Here is a 27,744-nt window from a genome sequence, read left to right on the forward strand (position 1 = left end):
ATTTAGACTTTTCATACATGACAAATAATTGACAAATAGTCGTAAAATAAATTAATGTTATTAACAAACAAATACTTGACATTTAAATCCGTCGATGGTTATCTTTTTCATTTTTGCCTCTCTCACGATTAAGTTGCTGACTTTCGCTAATTTCCAACCAAATTCGTACCCAAGTTGCTCTGTAATCAAACACAAATTGGCAGCAACAATAGACTTTTTTATTTTTCTTTTGAGAAGGGATTCGACAACAATAGATTTGATTTCATGAAATAATGCAACTTGTAACGTAGGGAATGAGTAGATGCAGTGAATTTGTGTAAAGGACGTAAAATTACACTTTTAAAAATGAGGGACGAAAAAAGTCATCCTGTAAAATGTGAGAGACGTTTTGAACGATTTTCCCCAATAATTGATTTCCCGGTGGGATCGGATCACTGATGATGTGATCCTCTTCGTCCTCTAGTCAGCAGGCAATCAGGCACCACTGGCAAGCAGTTAAAACGAGTTCCATGTCCAGATAAGTCGGTTTCCTGACCACTGATTTTTGGTCCAGTCCTCCTTTTCACTCTACCTCTCCTCTTTTTAGTCATTCATGTGTTACCTGCAGGAACCAAATTAAGTCTTCAAATGACATACTTGCCTAATAAATTATACCATTAGTCCTCCAAATTAGAGAAATTTGTAATGTTCCTGCTGACCGCAATGATGCTCAACAACTAAATTCATCTCAAGGGAAATGTGGAAAAGTAATTGGCACTTCTTTGGTGAGATAATTGCAAGGTAATTGGCATTCAAACTGATGTCTGCATTTATGCCAACGACCAACTCCTAAGTTGCCAGCAGCACGGCCAGGGTAATTTCTTGAAACAAAGTCGATATAAGCAGGCAGCATACAAAGTACCATGTGATATTACAACATCAAAATGGATATGCAGCCCCTTAATTCAGAGCGTCTCGCTGCTACTTCCACTAAATCTTCTTTGCCATTTCAAAACTAGGCAAACAAACCTTAGTGGAAGCAGCAAAAAGAAGCATGAGAATTGAGCTACCCTATACATTTATAAGATGTTAAACTCCAACACGTTTAACCATTACAAAGAAAACTATTTAACAACAGAGAAATACAACAGTTCTATTAGTTCATCCTCTCCTCCTCCTATCTTCCACTTCCTCCTCTATTATATCTCTTGGCAAACAGCAGCGGGTAATAATGTAAGTTCTAGCACTTGTAATCAGCATTTAGGCATTAGCGTCATCCATTGCACAAAACTACACAGATTCAGAATATGAAGAAATTGCCAGTGATGCATCTGCATGCGGATCCAATCATTCTACTGCAGGGCAGCTGCTGATATCTTACTATCCTATCGTTAGGTCAGTCAGAAACACTTTCACAAACCAGTCAGCTGCTTATACCTTTCCCTCCGTTCCTCTAGGATAACATAATGCTTGTACTTCTAAAGTTTGTGCGAATGATGCATTTTGTCTTATAATACTAAACTACGCCCTAACTGCCCCGGTGAGCCCTCCAAAAACCAAAATAACAAAGCAAAATTTACTCCAGGTTTCACTGTCCCGTTGTTATCATCTATATGTAAGGAGAAGGATAGAGGATAGAAAGCTATGGTCTTATTTTCGGCAACGATGGCCCATTGGCCACACTCGACTATTTGCCTTGGGGCCGTTCAACCATTTTGACTCGTATTTTTTTGCCCAATCAGGAGCAATTAACTGCAGAGCATTATGTACACACTTGTGATAAGAAAAGTCTGCAACAGTCCCATCTTTCCTTACCAACACAAAGCAGCGAGAATTATCATATTCTGAGTGATATCCCACCTGTAAAAAGCAAGGAGATAAATGTGAGGTGAATAAATTCAGAATGTGCAGCCAAGCCAATGCAAATAACGGAAAGGCAGAGGCAACTACACGTCCAAAAAGGAATTGAGTCTCCCAGTGTGTTGAATCCCACTTCCCACATTCCAAGAGCAAATGATATTCACATTATATCATAAAAGTCAATTTGATATAACAAAAAAATCTCTTGAACGTTGGCTCTTGCTTTTCTCATTTTGCAGGAAGCTTTTCTTCTGCTCTGTTATTCTATTCTGCCTCCCCAACCCCAACCCTTCCCCCCCCCCCCCTGGGTGCCCAAAAAAAATGAGATAATAAGGAAAAAAGACCCACACGCGCGCACAGACACCCATACAGGGGAAAAAATAATGGAGAAAAGAAAAATCCCGAGTGTCCAAAGTTTTAGACTACAATATGTGATTACCACATTTAGGAGACATGAAGACGTAAAGATCATCCTTTAAAACAATCACAATGATATCGGCTAAAAGAATTAGGTTCTGATATTTAGGAATAAAGGAAAATAAGCTTTTTTGAGCCCTTGAGCTAAAAAACAATTTAACTGCTTTTACAGTGAGCTTTGTCTCCATTGTTCTGTCACCAAATGGTTTGATTGGTGGATACAAGCATAGCATCAGAAATTATGGAAACAAAGGCTCTTCACTTCCCTTCCCTAGTAAAAAGACTGACCATAGTAACTGTTGGAAGCAAACTCATTGAACCTGATTTATATCTTCCATGAGAGGCCCAATCTCCCAAAAAGGGAAAAAGCAATAAACCTTGATATTTTCATCAATTTCAGCCAAAAAAAAAAAAAAATCTCTAATCATAGGCTATAATCTACAATATCTCAAAGCAGGTTCATTCAAGAAACTGTAAGCAACTAATTGCCACAAACTCTGAGCAGCTTCATTTCGAAAACAAGAAAATGAAAAAGATAGAGAATGAAATGTTCTCCAACATTTTTATATTTCTATACTCGCTTTACCTTAATTTCATGAGCCCCTATTCCAATCTTCTCACTGCTTCGAGGATGAAAACTTAAAGCAGCCATTACAATAGTCTTATCTATTTCACTGAGCTGGCAATCAACATCATACCTTACAAAATGAGAAAAGGAGGAGGAACATTACTGAAAAGAACTCAAATTAGAGACTAACAAAGAGCAGTGAGATCAAAACAAAGAGAATAAGCCATCCATAATGTTGAATGAGATAAAATTCTTCATCAGCAATGCATGATCAAGAAAATAAAGCTTGCATCTATCAGTTTATGCTAGCAAGAGAAAATGTTGATGATCAACACAAGTCTTTCACCCAGCAGGGCATCTTAGGGAATAAAACAGTTCAATAATCTAAAACAAATGCTCCTTGTGCAACAAGTATTTGCAGGACTAAGGAAAAACGTTGTAAATCCTAATTCAAAGTAAATCTGGTTGTTAATAAAGCTAGATCCTTGATAGAGAGGCCCTGTCAAAAAAGCAATGACCAGAAGAGTTGCAGTATACCTAACTAACATATAAATTTTCCAACAGATTCATGTAATGCAAATCTATGCTGCTAGGCAAAAGATGTTTCAAAACTCATGATATATTCTGAAAATAAGAAGGTAAAATACAGATGAACAACAAATATCAAATTGAATGCAGTCAATGTCTAAGCATTATGTAATTACCAAAAAAGAATGAACTCATGCATGCAAATTAATTACTATTACAATGTATGAGTTTATATAATGGGGTAAGAAAAAGGAAACTGAATAGGTAGCATACTTATTTAACATATGTTTCAAGCTGTGAGAGAGCTTTTGGATATCTTTCAATGAGAAGAAATTCCGCAAGAGTGTCCGTGGGAGAATGCATCCCTTTGTCGCTAAATCATCATATGCAAATAAATGTTGCACAATAGATTTTCCAGACATTTCATAGTCTTTGTTCGGAAACTTCACTTGCTGATTCAAGTTGACAATGCTACCCAGCAGATCGTAGACATCTATGGACTTAGCAGGTTCATGACCCTAACAGAAGACAAACACATGGATGTAAGAACTATTTCAAACATTTACCAGAAAGACCGCAATGTTTTCAAAGCCTACAAGCGAACTGCATTTTAACTTACATTTGTAACAACTGTTATGGAAGATAAACTGTAAAATCAAGGTAACTTGGAGGATTGAAATGGAATTGGATTATTAAAAGATAAAATTGCTAAGAGCATAATAGCATGTATGGCAAAAAAATTGACAACACATGTTTTTCCAAAATAATGCCTTCAATTCTCTCAGGTTCAATTAAAACATATACAACAAAACAATATGATTCAGGATTCATGCTACTGAAACATGAATATTGCTAAATGGAGATTAGCAAGGAATATAAAATCACAAGAGCCAGATTCAAGAAAGATTTGGATGTTGGTACAATCTTCTGGTGTGTTTGGTAAAACGAAAATCACAAAGGATGGTACTAGTCATTGGACTCATTTGTTTTTTTGTGGTATTGAAATTTACCAATTACAACTTATTCAGATCTTAAGCATTTAAGCTGATTTATGGGTAAAAGGTGTATTTCCCAAAAAAAAAAATCCTAAAATTCCAGGAGGGAAGTTAATTCAGATCGACAAGCCCAGTTTCCAAGTCACACAAGATCTCCATCTTTGAGCATAGAAGCTATTTGTGTATGATGAACAGGTGGAGGGTAAAAGTCAATTGCCAATAACAACAATTTATTGATTCTTTTTCTGTAAACCTTCTCTTAGTTTAAACATCTTATTCCTCAATAATTATGGAAGAAGTACAGATAAACAGAACCAAAGAAGAGTATGAGGAGGCCAATTACATTAGCGTGGTTTTGTCTACCAGTTAATTGTGATAAAGAAGAAGAGCATCGAAGATGCACTATTGTCATCAAGAAACATGTTTGCTATGGCACTCAAGAGAGGCTCAAACAGATGTCCACCAATATGTGGGACAGCAAAGGTAGAACAAATGGAGGGGGAATTGTGGAGGCTCAAAGGAATTAGCTGATTTCAAATATGAGGTGGCATCTGAAGATGTAACTATGTGATTTACTGCAATGTGCTTATTTGTTTACGAGATTTGTCTTTGATCATTGATAAGTATCAATTACAGCTGTCTGACCAAAGAATCAATCTGTACTTATTTCAATATGGCAGCCCATATGTATGATTTTAACAATACCGATGTTACCATAAGTTATCAATATTGTCTACCTTCCCAGAATAAATGATATCAAATCGAGCACCAGTCCCTATTGAAGGAACCATTCCCCATGACAAGGCATCTACAGTTCCTTGAAGATTATCCACAATTCCCGTCTTGGCAGCTCTAACAAAGCAATCACCTGGGCTCTGCAACAATTTCAATGTACAGGAAACATCACAGTAGCAGGTTAAGGAATTGTGTCCAGATGGAGGACAAGTAGAAAAACCAGCAAAAGAAACGTGAATTGAAGGTAACTAACAGAAAAGCATGCTTGCAGAAAGGGTGAAGAAACAGCAGTCTCCTTTCTTTGCTGTGCCAGCCCTTTGGCATTTAAAGCAACAAATTCTCCAGTAGCAGAAAGGCAATCTGCAGTAAGAACTAAATGTTCTGGGAGAATTGTTTTCCCAGTATCACTGATTGCAGAATTGAGACTCTGCATTAAAGTGAAAATTGATAATGTGTTTATTCTTCCTCTGGTTGGGAAAAAAGAAAAATAAAAAGGGCTAATATAGAGTTAATAGGACCTTAAAAGGCATAACTCACACTTAGAAAGTGGTTTACTGCAGCATCAATGCCATAAGCTGGAGCCATATCATGAATATCATCTGGATGACTGCGTTCCCAATCAATGAGATCTCTTATGCGGAGGCAATTGTCCACAAGGACACTCCAGAATTTCGTTCTGTCACACTTCTCTGACATGAAAACCCGCAAATAAACTCCACCCAAAGAGCCTTTAGAAGATTTTGATGAATTCCGACAATCTTTCCACATGATATCAACTTTCTTAAATTCTGGGAACCCTATTTAACAAACAAAGATGATAATTTCGCAGTTACACATTTGTATTTTCCACATAAGTATATTCATCAACTCTACAATGCTTATACATATATTCATACGTTCTTTGGAAGCTCTGCCATAATTTTGCACAAGCAAAGTAGAATTAACATGAATAGCAAAGGCTTCGTTATTAAGTGATTCCATGTGATGCTGATAGATATGACAGTGAGTTGGTAGTACAATAGTTGAAGTAAACTAACCTTTTATAACAGTTCCAAGGAGGAACGGCATTACCATATTTCGAAGGATATCCAGACGTAAAGATGATTTCTTGGACTTCTCAAGAATTGAAACTGTGAGGCATATCTTGGTATCCTTTTCATTTTGCTTTAAAGCTAGAGAACACGCCCTAATGTAAAATAAGCAAGCCAAGTTAAACATGAAATAAGACTTTACCCGAGAACACTAGAAAATGAATGGAATGAGAATAACATTCTAGATAAACCATGTAGCTTTGATGTCCATTTTTAAATGTCTTCCAGATAAAGCAGTAAAAATTATGCCATGTTCTGGAGGACACCTCCATTTTGAATATAAGATCTCAACCTTTTGCATTCCACTAATGTTTAAGGGATTAGCAAATTCACTTTGATATTCTTTTATCTAATAGTCAAGCAAGATAGAGAATCCATGCAAAATCCACCTCGTTCATACACTCCTAATAAATGTAATAGCAGCCAGTATGATAATTTTCTATAATCAAAACATCTTACTTTCCCGTTATCTGCAGGTCTGGAAGATTTATTTTCAATTTTACTTTAGCAGATCTCCATGCCATGTTAAGAGCATCAATTATTGACTGCACCCTGAGCCTTTTCCTCTTGATAATTTCCTGAAAGAAGTGGCCTTACAAATTATCAGGAAAGATATTCAGAGAAAGAAATTATCACAGGTATACAGTCTCAACATACAGGGGAAAAAGAATTCATCTTCAATTGCATTACCTTGGATATATGAAAATGACAAATCCAAGGACTTATTTGACTGCGACTACATTTCTCCTTGGAGTAGCTAGTACACATTATACCATACATAAATTAGACTAACGTGAGATTAGGCATATTAAAATGTCATCAAACCAAAAAGTTATGAAGAAGCATGCTTTGTATGCAATATCAGAAAAATTACCTGATCATTGAAGAAGAAACTACGTCTTCGAGCATTAGCCTCTCCAAATGATCCTTCACTTCTAATGCTCCATATTCAAGACCATAGGTCTGCCTTCCAAGTTTCTTACACAAAAAGATTGATGCAGTCTTATCACCACTGCTCTTTTTCACTCCACAATCTAGAATTTTCTGCACATTTAAATTGGAATACCACAATAATGTAAGTCACCCCAATTTAACAGCAAAATTACATGTAGTTGTCAATTATTAGTATAGGGCAAGCTATTGAGGTTTTGGCAGAACCATCAGTTTAGAGCGCCTAGCCAGGAGAAAGAAGTGATACATGCCCATATATTATAGGAAGTCAATTACAATTCAAAAAGCTAAGACTTCTTGCTAGACCACTTATTACTCAGCATAGTACAAAGAGTATTCCTCTCTTGTATGTGACGAAAAAAATTAGAATGCAGCATGCAACCTAAGCATAGATTTCAAAGAGCATTTACTAGGTTTCCCCACAAAGAATGACAAAATAGTCCTGAAAAGAAAAGAGAACAGACCATATCCTTTTTTAGTTAGTTTGCATAGCAAGGCCTCATTTTGCATAGATCTTTTAGTGGCCATCACTCATCTTATATTCAATCCAAAACATATATAACACAACAGAAAAATTAAACAGACTGCAAGAAAGAAGGTTGAAAACTGCCATATAATCTTAAAGTAAGAACTCATTTTTAATAAGAACAAATTGATTAAGATTTGCAGCACCCACAGACCAAATAATTTAAAATCAACTCATTACTACACAACATTTTGTTGAGCAAGCAAATAAAAATTACTACAAACTAGCTCATGAAAGAAATTCAGAAAAAATGTTGGGAAGATAAAGCTAATAAACATAAAACAAATAAAGCCAATAAGATAACTGAATAAGAGGCATGCATAGATAAATACAAACAAAAAATGCACAAGAGAGATGGGAACCTTCAGGTTCAGGAGTGGTGATGATTCAAGTGCACTAATAGGCAAGTCTAATGCACTGTATGCGGCTTCAGAAATCGCACAAGCAGCCAGTGCACCAACAGGATGACCACCCACAACATCATAAGCTGGAATTGTCTCACTGGGAGACTCATCATTGCAGTTACAGGGAGTCAGAGTATCTCTGCTATTGTATGAAAACTGAATAAGTTGATTTCCATAAGAATTTCTTACTGTTCCATCATATCCAATGCTTAGATCACGCATGAAAAACATAAGTTTCCGGGTCAAAGTCCCAGACACATCTGCATGACCACTGAAAGAACTATCTCGAGTTGTCAATGAATGCACAAAACATTCCATAGGATTTAAGCCTGTTAGAAATGAATTTTCAATGACAGCAAACGGGATGTAAGAACCGGAATGATCTAAGGTACCATGAGATTCATGAACAGAGATCTTATGATAATTCCAGGTAGCACAAGAAAGCTGATGGGGAATACTAAAGGATAATGGAACCACTGAATGCTGCAAACCAAGACACATACTGTGCTGAACTAATTTTAGCAAGTTGCCCTTGCTTCCAGCCATTAACATAGATAAAAATGAGTTATCCTTGCTCACATAGTGGTACACCAAATGCTGAACATCCAAAAACACTTGCTTAAAAGCAGAAACAGAAGCTTCACTGAGTACTGAGGAGTTCTGCTGCTGAATAGAAGACAAATGCTGTTCTCCAAAATCTACACTACGTTTGTTTGCTTCAGTGCTTTCAACAAGGAAATCTTGATTGGAACCCATCATCAGAAGTCTGATTGAAGATAGCAGCTCTGCTTCTTGCAGCCCACAAGAGACTTCTTCAATCATATTTTGTCTGGAATATGCATCAGAAGTAAGGTAAAGATCAGAGAGTGATACACTTAGCCCTCTCATTGCCAACCACTCACAAAGAACTTCCTGTGCAGCACACAGAAAGCCAAGAACTTCATTTTTACAGCATCTAACAAGACTATGGAAGAGGTTCCCATCGTTATCCCGCAGCCAAGAAGACCCACTAGAAGAAGTAACAATTTCCCCTTTGCTTATCTGCACACCATTTGACTGTGAAACATAATCAAAACATGGAGGAATAAGTAGGGAAAATAATTGTTTCCCTGTCCAAAAACACTTGTTTCCAGGGGCTTTGGTGATAGCAGGAATTGGCATTGGGCAAGAGCAAAACATCTGCAATTGCTGCATTTGAAACTTGTCCAAAGTCACCCCATCCTCCAAAATTAAATGAGCTGCAGTTAAACTATCATGACTTAGTGACAAAAGGTTTCGACCACTCTGCCCATTAAGTAGCTGTTTGTTTAGAGCAACAAGTTCATTGAGTTCAACTCTAGAATCAACTGATTGAGATACATAACCATGAAGGCAGTCACCATCAAAATCTCCACGGAGAGGAGAACAAATAAGAGGATTGATAGAGAGAACTGAATTTATTGGAAGAATTCTGACAGATAGGGAAAGCATGGAGTGCTGATGGATAGACGGAGGCCTGTTTATCAAAACAATATCTCCATCAAGCATAGGCCTATACAAAACATCTCCACAACACAGCTTGTCAATGATACTAAGTTTCTCAAGTCTACCTCCTCTACGAACACAAATCTCTCCACCACCAACAAGTATTAGGGCAACATAATCCTTTAGCTTCCCAAAGTTCCACTTGTTCACATGCTCAGAGACAAGCAGCTTTTCTGCAATATGACGAGGCATGCCAATTTCACCAAGATTTATATTTGGATCGCCAACTACAACCATGCGAAAAGCATGATCAGTTCGCTTTCCCAAAAGTAGTTCTTTGATATACTTTAAACCAGATGTAGCAACAGCAGAATCTTTAAAACCAAGCACACTGAAAGCAGAATTTATAGCTGATGACTTTTGAGATCGAACCTATAGCAAAAATGTAAAATATACACAATAATCTTTGTCAAAGGCCATCTTTGTATGTTTTCTTAGTCTTTTAAAGTTTGACTGGAAAAGGGAAGAGAACATGAATCAGGTTCTTGTACCTTTGAAACTTTAATGAGGTCCAGAACACGAGCACTCAGTTCGTTGGCAGTTCCTCTAAAATCAATCAGTTTTTTGTACAACTTTGTTTTTGTGTCCTGCATATCATTTCCAGATTATAGAATAGGAAATATAATATTTCACTAATTATATCAAGCAAAATACTGTATATTTCACTTACAAAAGTTATATGTTGTCCCAATTCTGTCACACGATGACAGTTGGGAGTCAAAAGAAAACAGTTAAGGAAGACAGAGCTTTTCCTTTTCAGAAATGATTCAAGGAACCTCGGGTCAACATCTTTTAAGATGTTATAAACCTAAAAAACAAAAGAATTATTAGAGAGAGAGATGAGCAACAAGGATAGGTCATACAAAATTGATAGCAAAAACAGAAGAAAGGCTTTGGAGAGGATATAACATCAAACAACAGATAGCAAAAAAAACATAGTCTAAATCACAAAAAAGTCCATATAGCACATAATTATAGCTAGCTAATTTACATTACAAAAGCAATGCAGACAATCCAAGCCATTTGACCCCATGACAAATAAAGCAAGGAAGACATACTATGTCACTTCACCAATATGAGGGCAGGATACTGGGTAGCATGGGTATACAGCAGTTACACAAACTTCATAACCACATTTCCATTGTCAACCAGCATTGATAACTTATTTTATCTGGTTCTTACTCAAACTGCAGACAAAAACCCTCTTCATGGAAAACACTATTAAAATCCAAGATCTTATTTTTGATCTTTTTATTGCTTTGAATGCCATTTTTCGTCAATTAGCATTGCTGAAACTTGGAACTTCTGTTATTTATGAACAAATCAAGTACAGTGCTTTATCAGCGAAGCAGGTTTTAATACCTTCACATGTTCCTTTCCTACATGATAACCATACATTAGCATCATACTCACCACCCCTCGCAATCTTAGCTTTGACATGATTCTGATACGAGAGGTTATTGCTAGCAATTATACTAGTTTTTAGGTTCCCATCCTTTAGGCAAAAATGCTTGGTTATTATGATTTTTTCAGGGGAAAATTCCAATTTTAAGGATCTCATTGTTGGTGTATTCCATAAGATTACAGTGCAATTGCATTGAATCATCATTGTCAGAATAGCAATAAGATCCAAATGGTGCTATAACAAAACACTCTTGATTAGAGAACTATCAAATAGATAAATGATGTTACTCCCAGATTCGTTGTTTATCAGAGTGTTCCACCTGGGTAGTGAATTATGAACTTATAGTTTCTCTATGCAGACAAAAATTAATTTAATTGCAATGTTGAGGAGAAAAACAGTGCACAAATTACTCATATTTAATACACATCAGCATTATACGCTTGTTACCTGGGCATGTGACAGAAGGCGTTTATTTGATCCCAAATTACTTAGATCTTGCTGAGCATCAGAAGGAATAATATCCCAATAATCAGAAGCCATTGACCCTTTTGAACTCCTATTGCTTGATGACCTTTCGCTCACTTCTGCACTTATTGCAGTTTTGGCGAAGACATCTTTTGAAGTCACTTTGAATTTCATTGGTGGATAAGAATCTCTTGACCTTCCCTGCTCATTTAACCAGAGATACATCAGTTAAGAAATACCAGTAGCCTGTTAGGAAGACATATTGATACAGAATGAACCTTACATCACAATATTTACAAGTATCAGAGTGGTCACGCACAGATGTTGATCCAGAGCTCTGATACAGGCAAAACAAACAAGGATTATGGACTAGCAAGTGACTGAAAATAACTATTTAAGAAATAGAATGCATAGATAAACAGTACTTATTGGATCATATAATGGTCAAGCCTATATCACTAATTTTCTCAAGAGAATTGCCAAAAAAGAAAAAAAAAATGAAAAGACACTCAAGTAAAGTCATAATATCAGGAAGAAAATTTTCAAGCAGGAACTGCATTTTAAAGAAATGAAAAATTATCAGCATCAATTAGATTCTTCTGATATTCTTCAGGAAAAGTAAGGTAGTTCTTCCAGTCTCACTTCATGATCATGGATCCAAAAGACCTAAAAACAACTTCTAAAATTGATGCCCAGGATGAAAAGGCCTTTAAAATTAAAATGCGATGAAGTATTGTATCTAATCAGCTCCACAACAAATGAATAGAAGAACCACAAAGAAATACTCTGTTTACTGCCAAAATAATAAACTTTAGATGTATATGACAGTCATTAGATGAATTAATCGACTCTACACAAAGCCCATAGAATTCGTCTCCGTGCACCAAGAGTAAGTCCAGAAAATCATCCAATGCATTTTTTGATATGTAAATAGTCAAATAGACTGCTGGCTCTGTATATGTTTATACAGAATGAAGAAGCCAGTATCAAGCCTTGAATACTTCAGATCTAGCCAGTTAAATCCGAAAGAGTACACCAAATTTGTCTCCTTTCCGTACAGCTAACTAGATTTAATTCTTCCTCAACTTTTAAAGCAAAAAAATAGCAAGTCAGGTACTTCTGCCAACAAACATCCTTCATCTCCGAATTCAGTTGATCAATTCAGAAACATTTATCATGAAATGATTATTTAGTCAAGCTTACCAACAGAAAGTATATATTATATAACCCTAGAATCATTAATCATCTCAAACAACCTTAATGATTACTAAAAGGAGCATAGTACCTGACCTTAACCTTATTAACATGAACAGATTTGCATGCCGGACAGATCTTATTTAAAATCTGTGCAACCTCTGGTAAGAAATATGGGTTGAGAATTGTAAAAGGGAAGTTGATTAAACCAAAATGACCTGCAAAACAGACAATTTGTAGTCCCTCATGTAATACTATCACAGCAGCATATCACAAATTAGCATATAGAATATAAGTTCCAATTGTACCTTCACATTCTCTTCTGTCTTTGGCACCACAAGTATTGCAATGGTTAATTAGATTAGGAAAACCCAAAGCAGGATCTGTCACTTCACTGGCAGCTCCAATTAGCTTCACTGATTTCCTTACCTATGAAGTGGCAAGGAAAACTTTTAAACAGAAGCCATAGCAACATCATATCCAAAGAGTTCTACTAAAGGGCAACTACAGTTTAACCAAAAATATCAACAAACTTCCCTCCCTGACCCCTGCATTCTCTCTCTCTGTGTAATTAATCAGTAGATATCTCACCACGAGACGTGTTGGATCCACAAATCTAACTGTTCTATTTTCATGTTTACATAGTTAAGAGAGAAACAAACTTGTCACAATTGCAAAAGTAAAAACTCATCTTTTAAAGAGACCTGGGTAAATCAGAAAACATAGGGACCACGCACATGGTTCCAAGTTCCTTACATACTGACATTGCACATAAGTTTTAGCAATGTCATAAGCATGCTGACATTTCAGGCCAGTGTCAGAGTTCTCTATTAAAGAAAAGTTTAGTTCAAGAGAAAGCCATCATTTGATGTTTATACTTACTGCATCAGCCTCAGATAAAATGTTGAAAGAAATGCTCATTAGGCGACCTTTCTGCTCTAGCTTCTCTGAATGCTCAATATCAATTGTCGCCCGATCCATATTTAGTTCTGAAATTGACAAGTTTGGCCGTAAGAGTCTAGCAGATTCATATATCAAGCAAGCTGAAAATGAAATTTCCAGAAAGAAGAAAGGCAAAGGCAAATCATGATGCATTGAATTTCAAGAATTTTTAGTTAGTACTTTAAATATTTAAATTTAATCTTTTCCTAATGGGTTAGGCTACAATGAAAGGTACTAACCATTAAAATACCAAAGAAATAAAAAGGTATTATATTGAATGGTTGCACCTTAATCTAAATCACATTTTAATTTGTAAACTTTTTCTAATAGGCCCAGGACATGCATGTAAAAGAAAAATCAGTTGCGGTTAGATATGGACCTGGGTGGCCAGCAAAGCTAGTTTTCAATGAGCAAATTCTAATGGAAATCAGATTTTAATGGACCAGAACTTGCACATCCAGCGATGGAAGGCAGGTTCTTTTTTCTGTTAGGTTAGAAGTTATAGCATGGAAAAATTTATAGCCTGGAAAAGAAAAAGATTGATGATACAAAGCCATAACAAGTCTTAGCAGATTGTCGCCAACTCCTGCTAAAGTTCTAGAATGGTAAAAGTAAGCTATATGCATGTTAAAGGCATTGAGACCATAATTGCATGCTACATGGTATAGTTATTAGCCAACAATTTCCTACACAACAGGCTTGATAAGTAAATTATGGAACTTCTTCATGTTCTTCTGATGCATTTTACTTTTGAACGCTTGGTGACTTGGCTTACCTGTTCATATACCAAGAGAATCATCAGGAGGAAATCAATGACATATGGAAGAAGGCTCGAGATTTAAAGTCTTGATATATTTCCACTACACTCCCACTCATAATCTCACATGTCAATCATAGATACAGCAAGTGTATCCCTTATGATAGAAAAAACTGTTTCGGGATCTCTACCTTCTCTAATACCCTCTTTAGTTGTCAAATCATTTACAGGTTTAAACTATTAGAAGAATATTAATTCAGAAGAAAACATTAACTTTACTTTCCAATTTGAATTGAGCATTTCAAACAGGCCTGATCATGTGAGCATATTTTCTTCAACTACTCTACTATACCATGTGGACTGCGTGTATGTAATGAAGAGAACCTCATACATTTATTTAGACACATACAAATCAAAATAGAAACTCTGAGGTTACCAGATTGGAACCAGATATTAGAATTTCAAGAGAAGACTTTTGTGCAGATACCCACTGGCTCAGCAGGAAAACTCAGTGGAGATACTCTCTATACATACTCCAGTCTTTACCCAAACATAACCACTGTCTGCAGCAGAAAAACACATATGCCAGTGGATCAATACTAGAAGTTATGAAACAATTGGAACAAAAAATAAGTAATTAATAGTCAACTCATCACTTTCCTGCTGTTTAACAAACTTCATTTTTCTAAAAAGAAACAATATCCAAATCTCGCTTTCAAAGTGCATATATTAATGAAAACCAAATCTACAGTGGCTTTTATTGGAAGGTCGATGTCAGGAAAAAGAAGGTGAAACAGCCTCCTATTGCTGCCTCTGTTAAACTTCTTCCATCTGTGAATTCTCTAACCATGGATTCTATACCTCCTAACACTAAACGAATTTGTTTCGTCGACCTTCTATGAAACATAAAATATATCATCCATAAGGTAGAGATACCCAGCTGTTGAAAACCCAAAAAAGGTTGATATCATCATCTCCATAGTTTTCAAATTTATTCATTACACAGACTTTTTCCATGATCTATATTGTTAACACACCCAATTTATCTAACAATCATATAACAACTAATCCCAAAGCTTCCAAATCAGGGTAGGAATATTCTAAAATACACCTGGTAGAGGTATTTTCTTAAGATGTCCCACTGATGGATTTGGAAAAGATTTAAATTCAGAAAATTTGCCAACTTTCATGCCAGAATTCTAGGTTCATTATATCCAGAGTTACCCAAACTTTTAACAACCTTTGGAACTTTAATGGTCAGACCTTATAAAATCTCAACCATGAAGTCCACTCAACTCCGGAAATTATTATTATTATTATTAAAATGACCTTTCTTCATACTAGAAAGTGCAATTCTGAACTTGTAAAACTCAAGGGAAAGCAATCCTCCCTCAGCAGATACAGAATGCATTTCCACTGATGCCAAAACAACTTTTCTGGCCTTCTATACTATCAAGCCTAAGAATGCAATGAACATCAATTACTGGTAAAAAGTAATCTCACAAGAGAGGCAGTAAAAGAAACAAATAATAGGCTTAGGCAGTGTTTAAATTGAAAACCAAATTGTTTACATTTTCAATATTTACTAGTAGTTCTCTGAGACTTTCAGAACCATAAGTATAGCAGGTTGTGTTCTGTTCACCAGCAGTGCAAACACAATACATTCGATGTATCAAAACATCGCCTGCTTTAATTTGGAATGACACCGTGAAATGCAGCAACAACAACACACAATAAAATATGTGCAGACAAAAGACGATATGATAATGTTGTGCCCATTCACAAAAAAGCAGTTCCCTTGGACACAACAATTATCCGATATTTTCCCTCAAAAAATTACTAAATGCTATGACACGTGGCAATTCATATAACATCTAAGATAGATAAATTAAAAGAAAATCACTTGCCAAATACGCTCCCCCCAAAAGAATAAAAATAAATAAAGAATAAAATATCCGAAATACAACTAGTTCGTAACTTTCATTATATTCATCATGAAAGAAACAATGATTGATTAAAGCCTCGATAATCGAGAGAAAAGGAAAAAAAAAAGATTCCTTTCTTTTATTACCTTACAATATTCATTAAACCGAATTCATCACAATCCAGCAAACATTATCATGAGACACAATAATTCATCACAGGACATCAGCTACATTTTGGGGGGGGGGGGGGGGGGGGGGGAAGGAATTCCTCCATTACACGCAGTTAACAATTCATGAAATTCCAGTTCCTCCATTACACACAATTAACAACCATTCATGAAATTCCAGCAAAGTCATCATTCATAAAACAAAATCATCGAACAAACTGATAAAGCATCTATACAGGATACAGAATTAACAAATAACATATTTCCATACTTTCCATCAACTACTCATAAAAAGCAATCTAACAAGACTTTCTGAACCATCTGTATAGCAAGATTGAGTTCCACGCGCCAGCAATGCAAATATGATAATGAATCCGAAGATCGACTGCTGTAATTTGGAGTGATACTATGAAATGCAGCAACATCATAATGCAATAGAACACATGCAGACAAAGAACAATATGACCAAAAAAATCAATTAATGGTGTGTGCAGCGACAACAAAGCAGCTCCTTAGATAAAGCAATTTTGTCAAAGTATTTGCCCCAAAAAAACTACTAGAATGCTATGACCCATGGCAATTCACCTAAAATCCAAGTTAGATACAGGACCCTTACTTGCCAAACACCCCCCCGGCCCCAAAAAAAAATTAAATAAAGGAACAAAGAGAATCTGAAACATGACTTGTTCATCACTTTTATTAAATTCATCATAAAACACACAATGATTGGTCGCGTTAATTAAAGCCTTGATGATAGACAGAAAAGGAACTAAAGAAAATTCCTTCTTTTTATCACCCTACAAATATGCATTAACCCAGATTCATCAAATTCCAGCAGGTATTATCATGAAACACACAATCACTTATCACATTGGACAACAGCTACTGTACTGGACAAAAGAGGAACCCCCTAGCTCCAGCAAAGGTCATCATTCATGAAAAAAATTAAATGATCAAGCCAATAAAGCTACCATATTGGATAGGATACAAAAATAACACCAAGAAATTCCCGTACTTTCCATCAGCTGAAAACAACACAATAATCACAATTCATCGAATTCAAGCAATAACTCAATCCCCACATTGCTCAATTCCTCAAAAACTCTTAACCAGCCAACCCCAATTTTATCTACACATGCAAAAGCCAATTCATGCAAAGATCAATAACCATGATCAGATACCAAAAGAAAAATGCGTCCACAAAACATAGGAAGAGACTTGTACATTAGCACAAACTCTTTATCCATTTTCTACTTGCAGAAACGCGTGATCATCAAGAAAACAAAATCCCACATCAACAGAACTCCATAAAAACCCACAAACCATCTCATGATCACAAATGTACAAAACCCACATTGATAATCAACACCCCAGAAAAACAAATTCAAGACACCACTCCAAAGAACCAACAAAAAAGCACCGAAAAGGAAACAAGCAAAAGAACCCAATAATTCAGTTACCTTTACTAGTCAGTTGAATCCTTGGTGAGGAAGACGGATTCTTCTTCTCAAAAGAGGAACGGGGAGTCCCCGGGCTTCAAGAGGTTTGTTTGAAGCAGCAGAGTAGAGCAGCGCCTGTAACTCTACCGGCGCCCCCGAAGAGTTATGGGTTGTTATGATACTAAGAGCAGAGTCTTATTATAGGCATACAGTTTGTAAGCAATACTTTTTGACTTTTGTTGACGAAATTGTAATTAGTCATGAAATTGCAAGCGCTTCAAGGAGGAAGGAAATACTCGGATATGACTAGTTTACACAAACAGCCCTTTGAACCGGACGGTCAGGATTGACCAATATCACCTACCTATTATGTGTTTTGGACAAATATTTTAAAAATATTTGAATTTTTACCTGGTGGTGGCCAACTTATGTCAGATGAGTTAGTTAATATAATAATAATGTTACATAATTTTAAACCGTCAAGATTGATTATGTTGTCTTAAGTAAGTAATATTGGAGCCATGATATGAAAAATTAAAATTTTAAAATTTCAATTACGACCATGGAACTGACTAAAAATTTTGAGGATAAATATTTGATTTTTTAAATCTATAATTATGGAAAGAAATTTTTTCTCACAATAAAATGATAAGCTCATTAAGTTGATAAATGCCAACAACTGAAATTATTAAAAAAACCTTTTATGTTAAAAAGGTTTGAATACATCTGTTGCCATTTATAATAGTTATGTCATATCCCTAAAATAAACGCACACAAACGCATGTACACACCCCCATTATTCTAGTCTAATATAACTTCCACTAAAATAATAATGATCGTCAACAACTTCCTATAAAAATAAAAACACAATTCTTCTAAAAAAAAAAAAAAAAACTCCAACAACTACTAAAAATTTTGATAATTTTTTGTTTTAAAGATTTTTCCTTCTATATTTGCACACACATTGGGTGTGCCGTGCCATTCCCACTAGTACGTATGATGTCTATGAATATACTCATCAATTACATGTACATAATCTACTATCTAAACACACTCTAATTGAAGGGTTAAAACTTATTAATTAATAATTGAAGAGTTAAAAGTTAAATTTCATAATAATTTGAGGGCCACTGTGACATTTTGCCCTTAAATTTATCCAAGTATTTGCCAAATAATGAAATGCTTTTTTCCTTTTTCTTTTTGAAGGATGAAATGCTTTAAGTGGGTAGATCAATCATGCTAACAAGCCTAGCAAGGTCCGTGACTTCACGCTAGACCAAATATATCTAAGCATCTGTTACTCGCTTTTCGAGGGAAAAAAGATAGTTTGTAACCGTCCGATGCTTCGTAATTAAACCGCAAAAGGATTTTTTTTTTTTTTTTTTTTTGGTAAAAATGATGCACAAATTAAATAATAAAAACCAGAGAAAGACACCTAATACGGTAGCGTCAAGTTGGCGACAAAAGTTGTGGGGCTAGATTCTGTCAGACATTAAACCCTTTTATGATCTATATTTACTATCTCGTCCTTTGTGATTCCTTTTTTTTTTTACAATAATTTGTCATTTGCACCCCATTTTTTGTTATTTGCATACCTATCATTTCTTTTTATCATATAATCTAATAAATGAAACTTTATCATTAGAATGATGTACCATTTTTTTTATTATATAATCTAATAAATAAAAACTATATGATTAGAATGATAATAGGAATGTGATTAACAAAATAGGAGTGCAAATAACAATTTTCATCTTTTTTTTTCAAAATGGAAAAGTTGGCTTTGTTATTTAGAGGGGCGGCTTCCCAACCCACCCATCTAGAGATTTCTAATTTCCTGTAATGAAAATTTCAGGTTGTCGGGTCACTCAAATGACACGATTTGACTAGAAATATAATTCTAATTTACTAATCTACCGCTATAATTTCTAACCGAATTAACTCCGCACAAGACTAATTACATAATCAAGTAATAAAAATCTCAATAATATAATTCCAAATCAAATCTAAAATAAATAAAACATTGTAAAACTGTTTTATCCTAAATCAAATCTAAAATAAATTAAAACACTTTAAAAGTAGAAAATAATGTAATACATCATTTATACAAACATAACAATTCCAACTTCACACAAGTTAAACAAATTCATTTAAAATTGAGTAGTTAATGCCTTTGGGGGGAGGGGGGAAGAATAACTTAGTTTAGTTAAATAAAATATTTTGTATTTATTAAATTATTTTTAATTCATAAACATACTATCGGGTCAATCCGTGGGTGACCTAAATTTGACACATTTTCTTTTCAGGTTCATCGGGTTTGACCCGATTCTGACTCGAACTCACAAAATCTCAACCCTAACTCATTAATTTCGTGTTAGATTCGTGTCATATTTTTTGATCGTATTAGAAATTGTCACCTTAGAATTAAGGTTATGTTTCATAAAAGAAACTTTAGAATTTTCTTGTCCAACGTATAACATTATATTATTATTGACTAAATTTTGATTTTTTTTGGTGTGCACAAACTTATTTGCCCTTACGCCTCACACACAGTTTAATATTTTTATTTTCTAATTTTGAAATGAAAGAAGGGATTTTGCTATTCTTTTTCTCTATGCAAGTTTATTTGAACTTTGATAATATGCAGTGATTATTAGAAGATGTTTAATTAAGTTTGTCATCAAATAAAAATATCCTACAAGAACAAAGTTTTTTTTAAAGGAGAAAAAAACATGAGATGGCAAAGGAAACGCACCCAAAAAAAAAAAACTGAAGAGTCATAAATAGGATGCAAGCTGGGATCCAAAAGGCATGACAATAGATTTGTCATTATGCTATCTCTATCTCTATTCTGTTTCGACTTTCGAGTTTATCTTCAATTCATGTATAGATCTTAGTTCTCTTTTATTAGGTGGAAAATGCCTCTCTGTGATTAAAGCAAATTATACGAATTTATATATGTGTATACTCTATAGGTTTGCATGTATAATGTATTTTGTACTTGGACCTTTTTCTTTATTTTTCTTTATCTTTTGAGATTCGCAATTGGACTTGTAAACAACTATATACAGTAAAATCTTTATTGATTAGTAACTTTAATACCATACAAATTCTATTAATTTAAAGAGAATCAATAAATTAATAATTTATTGAGTTTACTTACAAATCAAAAAGCACCCATTTAATTAACTAAAGTTTAATTTTATTTTTATAAAAATATGAATTATTCTATTAATAAAAAAAGACTAAAAGTCTAAAAAATATAAACCAATCCATATCAACTTGATTTGTAAGTATAATTTAATTCTATTAATATCTTCAATACACCTACATCGAACTCTCCCATTTACACTAAAAAAAAAGATAACTTACTCATTATTCTCATTTGTTAAGTCCACCATATAGCATCATTATCAAAGTGGAATTCTTTATGTGGATTTCTTGCAATACATAAAACTGTGGATAAATGTGACCAACTAAGGACAAAAAGATTAAAAAAAAAAAAGTGAAAACAAATAGATAAAAAAGATAGAAGTTAGGGCTGGCATCATGACACCGAATAGAAGGGCAAATCAGTAAAGTGAGCATTCTGTATTGGGCTACTGACGCAGCATTGATTCACATATCATAATTGGCCAACGTACAGTATAGCTCAGTAAACTTATCAGTCACAGTGGGTTTCTGTAAAATCACAGGAATCCTTGAATCCAATCATATACTTAATAGAAACAGCTAAGGAAAAAGAAAAAAAAAAAAAAAAAAGTAGGATAACCCACATATGACAGGTTATACTTACTGCAACTAATTAGGAGGATTAATATGGGATATAGAATTAAGTGTATTTAATGTCTCTAAGACATTTTTTTAAAAAAAACATTGTCTCTGAGAAATTGTGTAAACTAAAATAACAACATAGATACGGCAGTTCAGTTTTTAATTATTTAATAAAATAAAATTAAGTTCGAAAAGTGTCTGTAAACAAGAATGCAACATGAGTAAATTGTGTAATTTATATAAAAAATTGCATATTCCAAATTGATTACCAAATAAACATTGGTTAGGAATATCACTAATGTTACCAAAATATCTCACATACACGTGTTTTTCCGTACATATATTACTATGTACATTTATTACTCTGTATTTGTACTTTGTAGAAATCTACCAAAAACTACTGGTCTGCAACTCTTCACATCAATATCTTGAATTCAAAGTGATTTAGATCGGAGATTATTTAAAATAATTATTATAATATTTTTTATAATGTGATGTATATAAAATAAAAGAATAATTAAAAAAATAAAAAAATATGTTAAAAAGTATATTTATGATGTAAATAAATAATTTTATTTTACAAATAATTCCCATCCAAACACACCTATATCGAAATAGTGGGGGAACTAGAATCCTTGTACCTTCCACGTCCAAAGGGCCAAAAAGGCTACTGCCTCTGAATGAGTGAAGAATATATAGTAATGATTATTAAGAAAAATATCTCATCCGTTCCGTTTTGTTAGTCTTGATTTTTTTTCACACAGATTAAGAAAGTGTAATTAATTTGGTTGGAAACATAAATTTAGATTAATAATTTCCTAAAATATCCTTTTGCTAATTACGAAGAGTGCTAATTAATATCAGTTACAGCTAATGGGTTAGTATTGGAAAAGTTCAATGTATTTAATGTAGTGGGTTAGTATTTCATAATAATGTATTAATAACAAGATATTTAATAAGAATATTTTAGATAATTTGAAAGATTACTACATCTCTTAATGAAAAAGTGGATTATAATTTGGGACAGACGAAAAAGGAAAACAAGACTATCCAAGTGGGACGGAGGCATTTATATTTCACCAAAACTGGATCTGTAGTGGAACAAAGGAAAATTAAGGAATAAAATAATTAGCCGTCAAAAAATGACCCCTAGCACTAGGTGTTGTGTACGTGAAAAGGGTTCATCGAAAACGTAAAATGAAGGGTCACGCGCCGAATGAGAAACTTTCGTGCCATGCCCGCAAAACAACAATAGTCATTGGGGGAGTACACGTATTGGCTGAAATGGTACATTGAGTTTTGTGCTTGATGCATTTGAGGTCTCACCATTCGTGACCTCATATTATAAAAAGCCACCAAAATAAAGTTGTTCCAGATTTTTTTACTAGTACATAGAAAATTGTACCGGTAATCAATACAATTGGGTTACGGATTAGACAAATTTTCACACACACACACACACATATATATATATATATAAGCAGCGTATTTTTTATAAAAAAAAAAAGGCAGAAAATGAATTATCAAAAAAGAATGAGTTATCTGACAAGTATTGTGCGTTAGAATAGGTGATTATTATTCAAAATAATTACCGTGATATTTTTTATAATGTAATATATATAAGATAAAAATGTGATAAAAAAAATATTCATGATATAAGCAAATAATTTGTTTTTCGAACAAGAGAGGCAAGAAATCTTTATTTGCTCACAACGTGAACGTACAACTGGCTAGCTAATACTCCCTCAAATAATAGCCAAAGGGGTTGACGAGTACTGGTTTCCCAACGCCATCTTTTTCTTTTTGTTTTTTGGTAAAGCAATTTACAATTCATCATAGTTCCAGTAACACCCCCTTGTTCATTATAGAAAAAGGCAAAATTTTGGATAGACCCGATTTTGTCAATTACATGACCCCAATTTTGTCATACCTTCAATTCTTGAATTGATAAAATAGCGTGACAAAATTTAGATCACATAATCTACATAAACGAGGTCTATCCGGTGTTTGTTTGTGATAAATAGATTCAGTACGATAGGTAGTAAGGTCAAAAACTAGTGTTGGTTTCGCTTTTATGTTGAGATAACTGAGAAGTAATTGGACATGCAGCTGTAGCACTTATTTTATTATTCATTCTCAACAGATTTTTTGGACCTCTATTTAGATTTTAATTTTAAAAAATCAGTTATGTGATATTTTTTATTTTTTTCAAGTTTTGAATTTTTTAAAGCTAATAAAGGTGAACACCGAAAGTTATAAAATACCTACTTTTTGGATTATAATTCTAACTTTTCAATATCAGCTTTTACGAGAATTAGAATGAATTGAGAACATACCCAAAACTTTGCCAATCTACTTTGCATTTAATCCTAGGGTTGCAAGTTGACCAAGCTACTCAACTCGAATTTACAAATAGCTCGACGAACTACTCGACTCTAGCTAAGCTCGACCTTAACCAAAAACAAGTGGAGTTGAAATATTTCAATAGTACATATGAGTATGATATTTTTAAACTCGAGCCTAATCGAACTTTCAATGTAGGCTTGGTTGACGAAAAAATTGCAATTCAAACGAGGCCCTAAATTTTTCCATACCAAATTATGGTTCCAACCAAATAAAAGTAATACTGCAGAACAGAGTTTTATTTCTTCAAACGACAGCACATACCAAAGTGCTTCATAAAACTAATGGAAAATGCAGGTGATGTTAACGTTGGTGACACGTTACATATGTACGTCCGAAAATGAAAATGTGCACGTGAAACACTTTAATTGGGGTTTCTCCTGACGCTTTTTCATCATAATTAAAGCATGATCTGGAGGAGGAGGAGCGGTGGACCGGGGAACCTGGTATAAAGGTCAGGTCAGAAGCCTGAAGCTGCTTCACAGAGGAAAGAAGGGGACCCTTTTAGATTCTGGCTTAGATTTCTCATTTCTGAGGGTTCTAATCAGTAAAAGTGCAAACCTCATCGCCAATCCTTGACTTTTGGCTTTGGAAATATCAAAAGCTTACACCCCCCGCAACCAAACATTGCCATCAGGCTGGCTACAGCCTACAAGTTGCCACTTGCTCAGTTGGATTCCATTCGATTTTTGGTAAGCAGCAATGAGGCTAAATACACTTTACGATTCATTGGGTTAGTGGATGGGATGAAGAAGCCACTTGCTCACTTGGATTCTATTCGATTTTTGGCAAGTAGTGATGAGGCTAAATATACTGTAGGATTCATTGGGTTGGTGGCTGGGATGAAGAAGACGAGTAAGCTAGTGTTGTCAAAGATTATTCTTTTTCTTTTCTTTTCTTTTTTTCTATCTATCGTTAACTCTTAATCTTACTCCTGAACCATTGACGTATATCTTATGCTTCACTTAATGGCTAGCATCTCGACTAAGGAGAGTTAGAGTAGCAGTCTTCACTTTTGAGACGAAAAATCCTGAGTTACCTTATCTAATCTGATAATAAATTGGTGCGGGCTGACATGAAATAAATACTAATCCAATATCGTGTCATTTTATGAATTAAATAGACTCCTATGAGGAGTACACGCATATATATATATATATTTTATTCATATTTAACTTACCATATGAATGAATATATAGAATTCACATCTATGCCCGTGTCATTTAAAAAATTTTTCCTGATTTAGCTTTAATTTTTATCGACAAATCAACCAGCATTGATGCCCATCTCAGTGTGACCATTACACCAACCCACATGCTTCTTTTCCTAAGCAAGATTACCATTCGCAATCATCTAAAGCAGCAGTGCAAAGTAATTATATATTCATCTAGATACTAAGAATACTTTCCTTGAAGCAACTTAAAAAAAAAAAAGAAACAAAAAAAAAAGAAAAGAGCTGAAATGTGGTCTGCTTTTAATTGAATACTCCATTAGATGAGATGTTTGCATATGGCATTCCTTGTTTCCAGGATTCATAACTGCGGTCTATTAATATCTTAACCACCAATTCGCCAAAAAGACAAACATCATCATTTTCTAGGTGTTGATTGTGCATGCAGCAGCATCTTCCCCATGGATAGTTTCTGATAAGAAGAAGATTCCGAATGAGAAAGGCAATGGTGCGATGTATACAATCATATTATGCGGAGAATAATAGATTTTAGAATATAAAAAAGGGAAAGTTACTTGACGTTTTTTTTTCTGCACTTATGAAGTTGATTAGTTAGTGTCTTTATGTTACTTATAAAATCAAAGATTTGTTGGATTTTTTTTCAGAATTTACGTTTGATGCAAAGAATAATCATTGACATTAGTTAGCGTCTTCTTAAATTATTAGTTATTCAACTATTGAGGATACGTGCAGAGATGGAAAATTAATACTATACTCTATATACAAATTGAGACAACTACAAGCTCAGAAAACAAATTAGGTGAGTTTTTTTTTCATAAAAAAAAAAAAAATTTAAGTGAGCTGATCTTTAGAAGACTTCGAAATATCTTGTTGCATCATGTAGTTAGACAAAGTGATCAATGTAATTGAGATGGAACCTTATGAAGACCCAAAAAAAGGAAAAAAAAAAAAAAACAATCAGCAGAAAAAGAAAAAGGAAAAGTAGGATAATGATTCAGTCTCTCAAAAAGGTCAAAAGCTTTATTCGAGTCATCAAACTCGAGCAAATGTGTCGATTGATTAGAGAAGCCGAAAGTGCCCAGAATTCCATGGTCTTCTAAAAGTACGGGGTTTCCCTCTATTGACTTTTCATGCATGTCAAGTCCCAACGTTTCATTTCTCACTTTCATGTCCAAAGTACAGTTGTTTGCTGAAATTCTTTTGCCATTATTGCCTTTTGGCGGAGCAGTTGCAACTTTTCTTCCCCTGCCGGAAAGGTGGAATGCTTCGATCTTTTGAAGTTGGCCACCAAACTTAAAGCAAATCATTATCAGTCCTCGCATATCTTTTCATCGTTTTTTCTTCTTGAGCAGAATCAACGCTTGAAAATACGACTTTAGGGGGACACGGGAAGGCTATTGATCATTATGTTTGGTGCAATTTAGCAAGCAACATGTACCACTAGAATAGACCATTAGATTCCAAATTTGGTCAACACAATTATGGCTTTTAATAATAGTTGGATTGATTATCGCCTTTAATTGAAACTGATATCTAATACGTACAACTTTTGATATCATTTGTGGAGGACTTTTTATGATAGGATACCTGCGAGATAAGAAAAATAGTTGAAATTTGTGTTTATAATGTGAGTTGAATAAATTTTTTTTTTTTTGGCAAATCATGCCAACCACACAAACCCATGCCATTATTGCTTAATTAATTTTTTAAAAATAAATGCTGCACTTTGTGAAATGGATGAACTCCATTTTGTACCCCTAAATTTTTACTATATTTTCAATTTGCACCTTAAATTTCAGTTAATTTATGCTACTTTTTCACTTTGCACCTTAAATTTTAGTTTTGAACACTTCACACATAAACTCTCAATTTTAGACACTTTAAACTCTCGAGTTTGTCACATTTAAGTTCAATTAATGACAACATCAGTTATTAAATAACGAGATAGATGATCATACAAGTCAATGGCAACGTCCTAAAAGTGGTCAAAAGGAGCAAGGGTTCGCAATTAGAACGAAATGATACATTATTGTCATTAATGAACACTATCATTTATCTTGTTAATTTTGTTAACATTATTATTCATTGGACCTAGATGAGACAAATTTGATAGTTTAGATTGCAAAGTGTCCAAAATTTAAAGTTTAAGATGCAAAATGTCCAAAATTAAAATTTACCGCCCAAAGTGGAAAAAAAAAGAGAGATAAATTTAGAAGTGCAAAGTGGAGTTAGTCCTTATGGAATTTAGAAGTACAATCATGCTTGTACAAAAAACACCACTTTTTCATTCGAGTAAACATGGAGTTCTTGCAATTATAACGAGCAGTAGAATAGTAGTATTAAGTCATAGTTTAAGAGACCAAAGGAAAAGGTGGGCCGGGGGGGGGGGGGGGGGGGGAGAGAGAGAGAGCGCTAATCATATGCGTCTTGATTAGAGGCAGGCTTTAAACTTTCCCACATGGACTTAATCTGAGGTTACTCTTGGGGCTCCGTGAAGAAGTCC

The 27,744-nt window shown here is 34.4% G+C and overlaps 1 protein-coding gene across 3 annotated transcripts; it reads right to left on the reverse strand.

Moving 5' to 3' along the window:
• Positions 1-857: 857 nt before the first annotated feature.
• On the reverse strand, positions 858-18,041 carry LOC113707480 (DNA-directed RNA polymerase IV subunit 1-like). 3 transcript variants are annotated; one of them, XM_027229829.2, is made up of 20 exons: positions 17,894-18,041; positions 14,778-14,904; positions 13,525-13,631; positions 12,951-13,071; positions 12,739-12,860; positions 11,732-11,785; positions 11,431-11,649; positions 10,249-10,386; positions 10,070-10,165; positions 8,013-9,950; positions 7,048-7,217; positions 6,864-6,930; positions 6,633-6,751; positions 6,120-6,268; positions 5,620-5,879; positions 5,336-5,509; positions 5,085-5,222; positions 3,626-3,870; positions 2,843-2,954; positions 858-1,839 (listed from the first exon to the last, which is right to left on the reverse strand). In XM_027229829.2, the coding sequence occupies exons 3-20, from the start codon at positions 13,621-13,623 to the stop codon at positions 1,630-1,632; spliced, it is 4,431 nt and encodes a 1,476-aa protein (XP_027085630.2). In that variant the 5' UTR covers positions 13,624-13,631; positions 14,778-14,904; positions 17,894-18,041; the 3' UTR covers positions 858-1,629. The 3 variants fall into 3 exon arrangements, with proteins under 3 accessions (XP_027085630.2, XP_071919651.1, XP_027085632.2); XM_072063550.1 differs by having other exon boundaries at positions 14,833-14,904; positions 17,894-18,033; XM_027229831.2 differs by having other exon boundaries at positions 14,829-14,904; positions 17,894-18,033.
• Between the last annotated feature and the right edge of the window lie 9,703 nt (positions 18,042-27,744).

Source organism: Coffea arabica, chromosome 8c, assembly GCF_036785885.1.
Source record: "Coffea arabica cultivar ET-39 chromosome 8c, Coffea Arabica ET-39 HiFi, whole genome shotgun sequence".
In the NCBI taxonomy this organism is placed as follows: Eukaryota; Viridiplantae; Streptophyta; class Magnoliopsida; order Gentianales; family Rubiaceae; genus Coffea; species Coffea arabica.

Excerpts from the sequence above, each read along its gene's own strand:
- LOC113707480 (XM_027229829.2), bottom strand. The coding sequence starts at position 13,623 with ATGGATCGGGCGACAATTGATATTGAGCATTCAGAGAAGCTAGAGCAG. Across the intron at positions 7,218-8,012 it reads CACCACTCCTGAACCTGAAG|AAAATTCTAGATTGTGGAGT; the intron begins GTTCCCATCTCT and ends TTAAATGTGCAG. Across the intron at positions 5,223-5,335 it reads TTCTGCAAGCATGCTTTTCT|AGCCCAGGTGATTGCTTTGT; the intron begins GTTAGTTACCTT and ends AAATTGTTGCAG.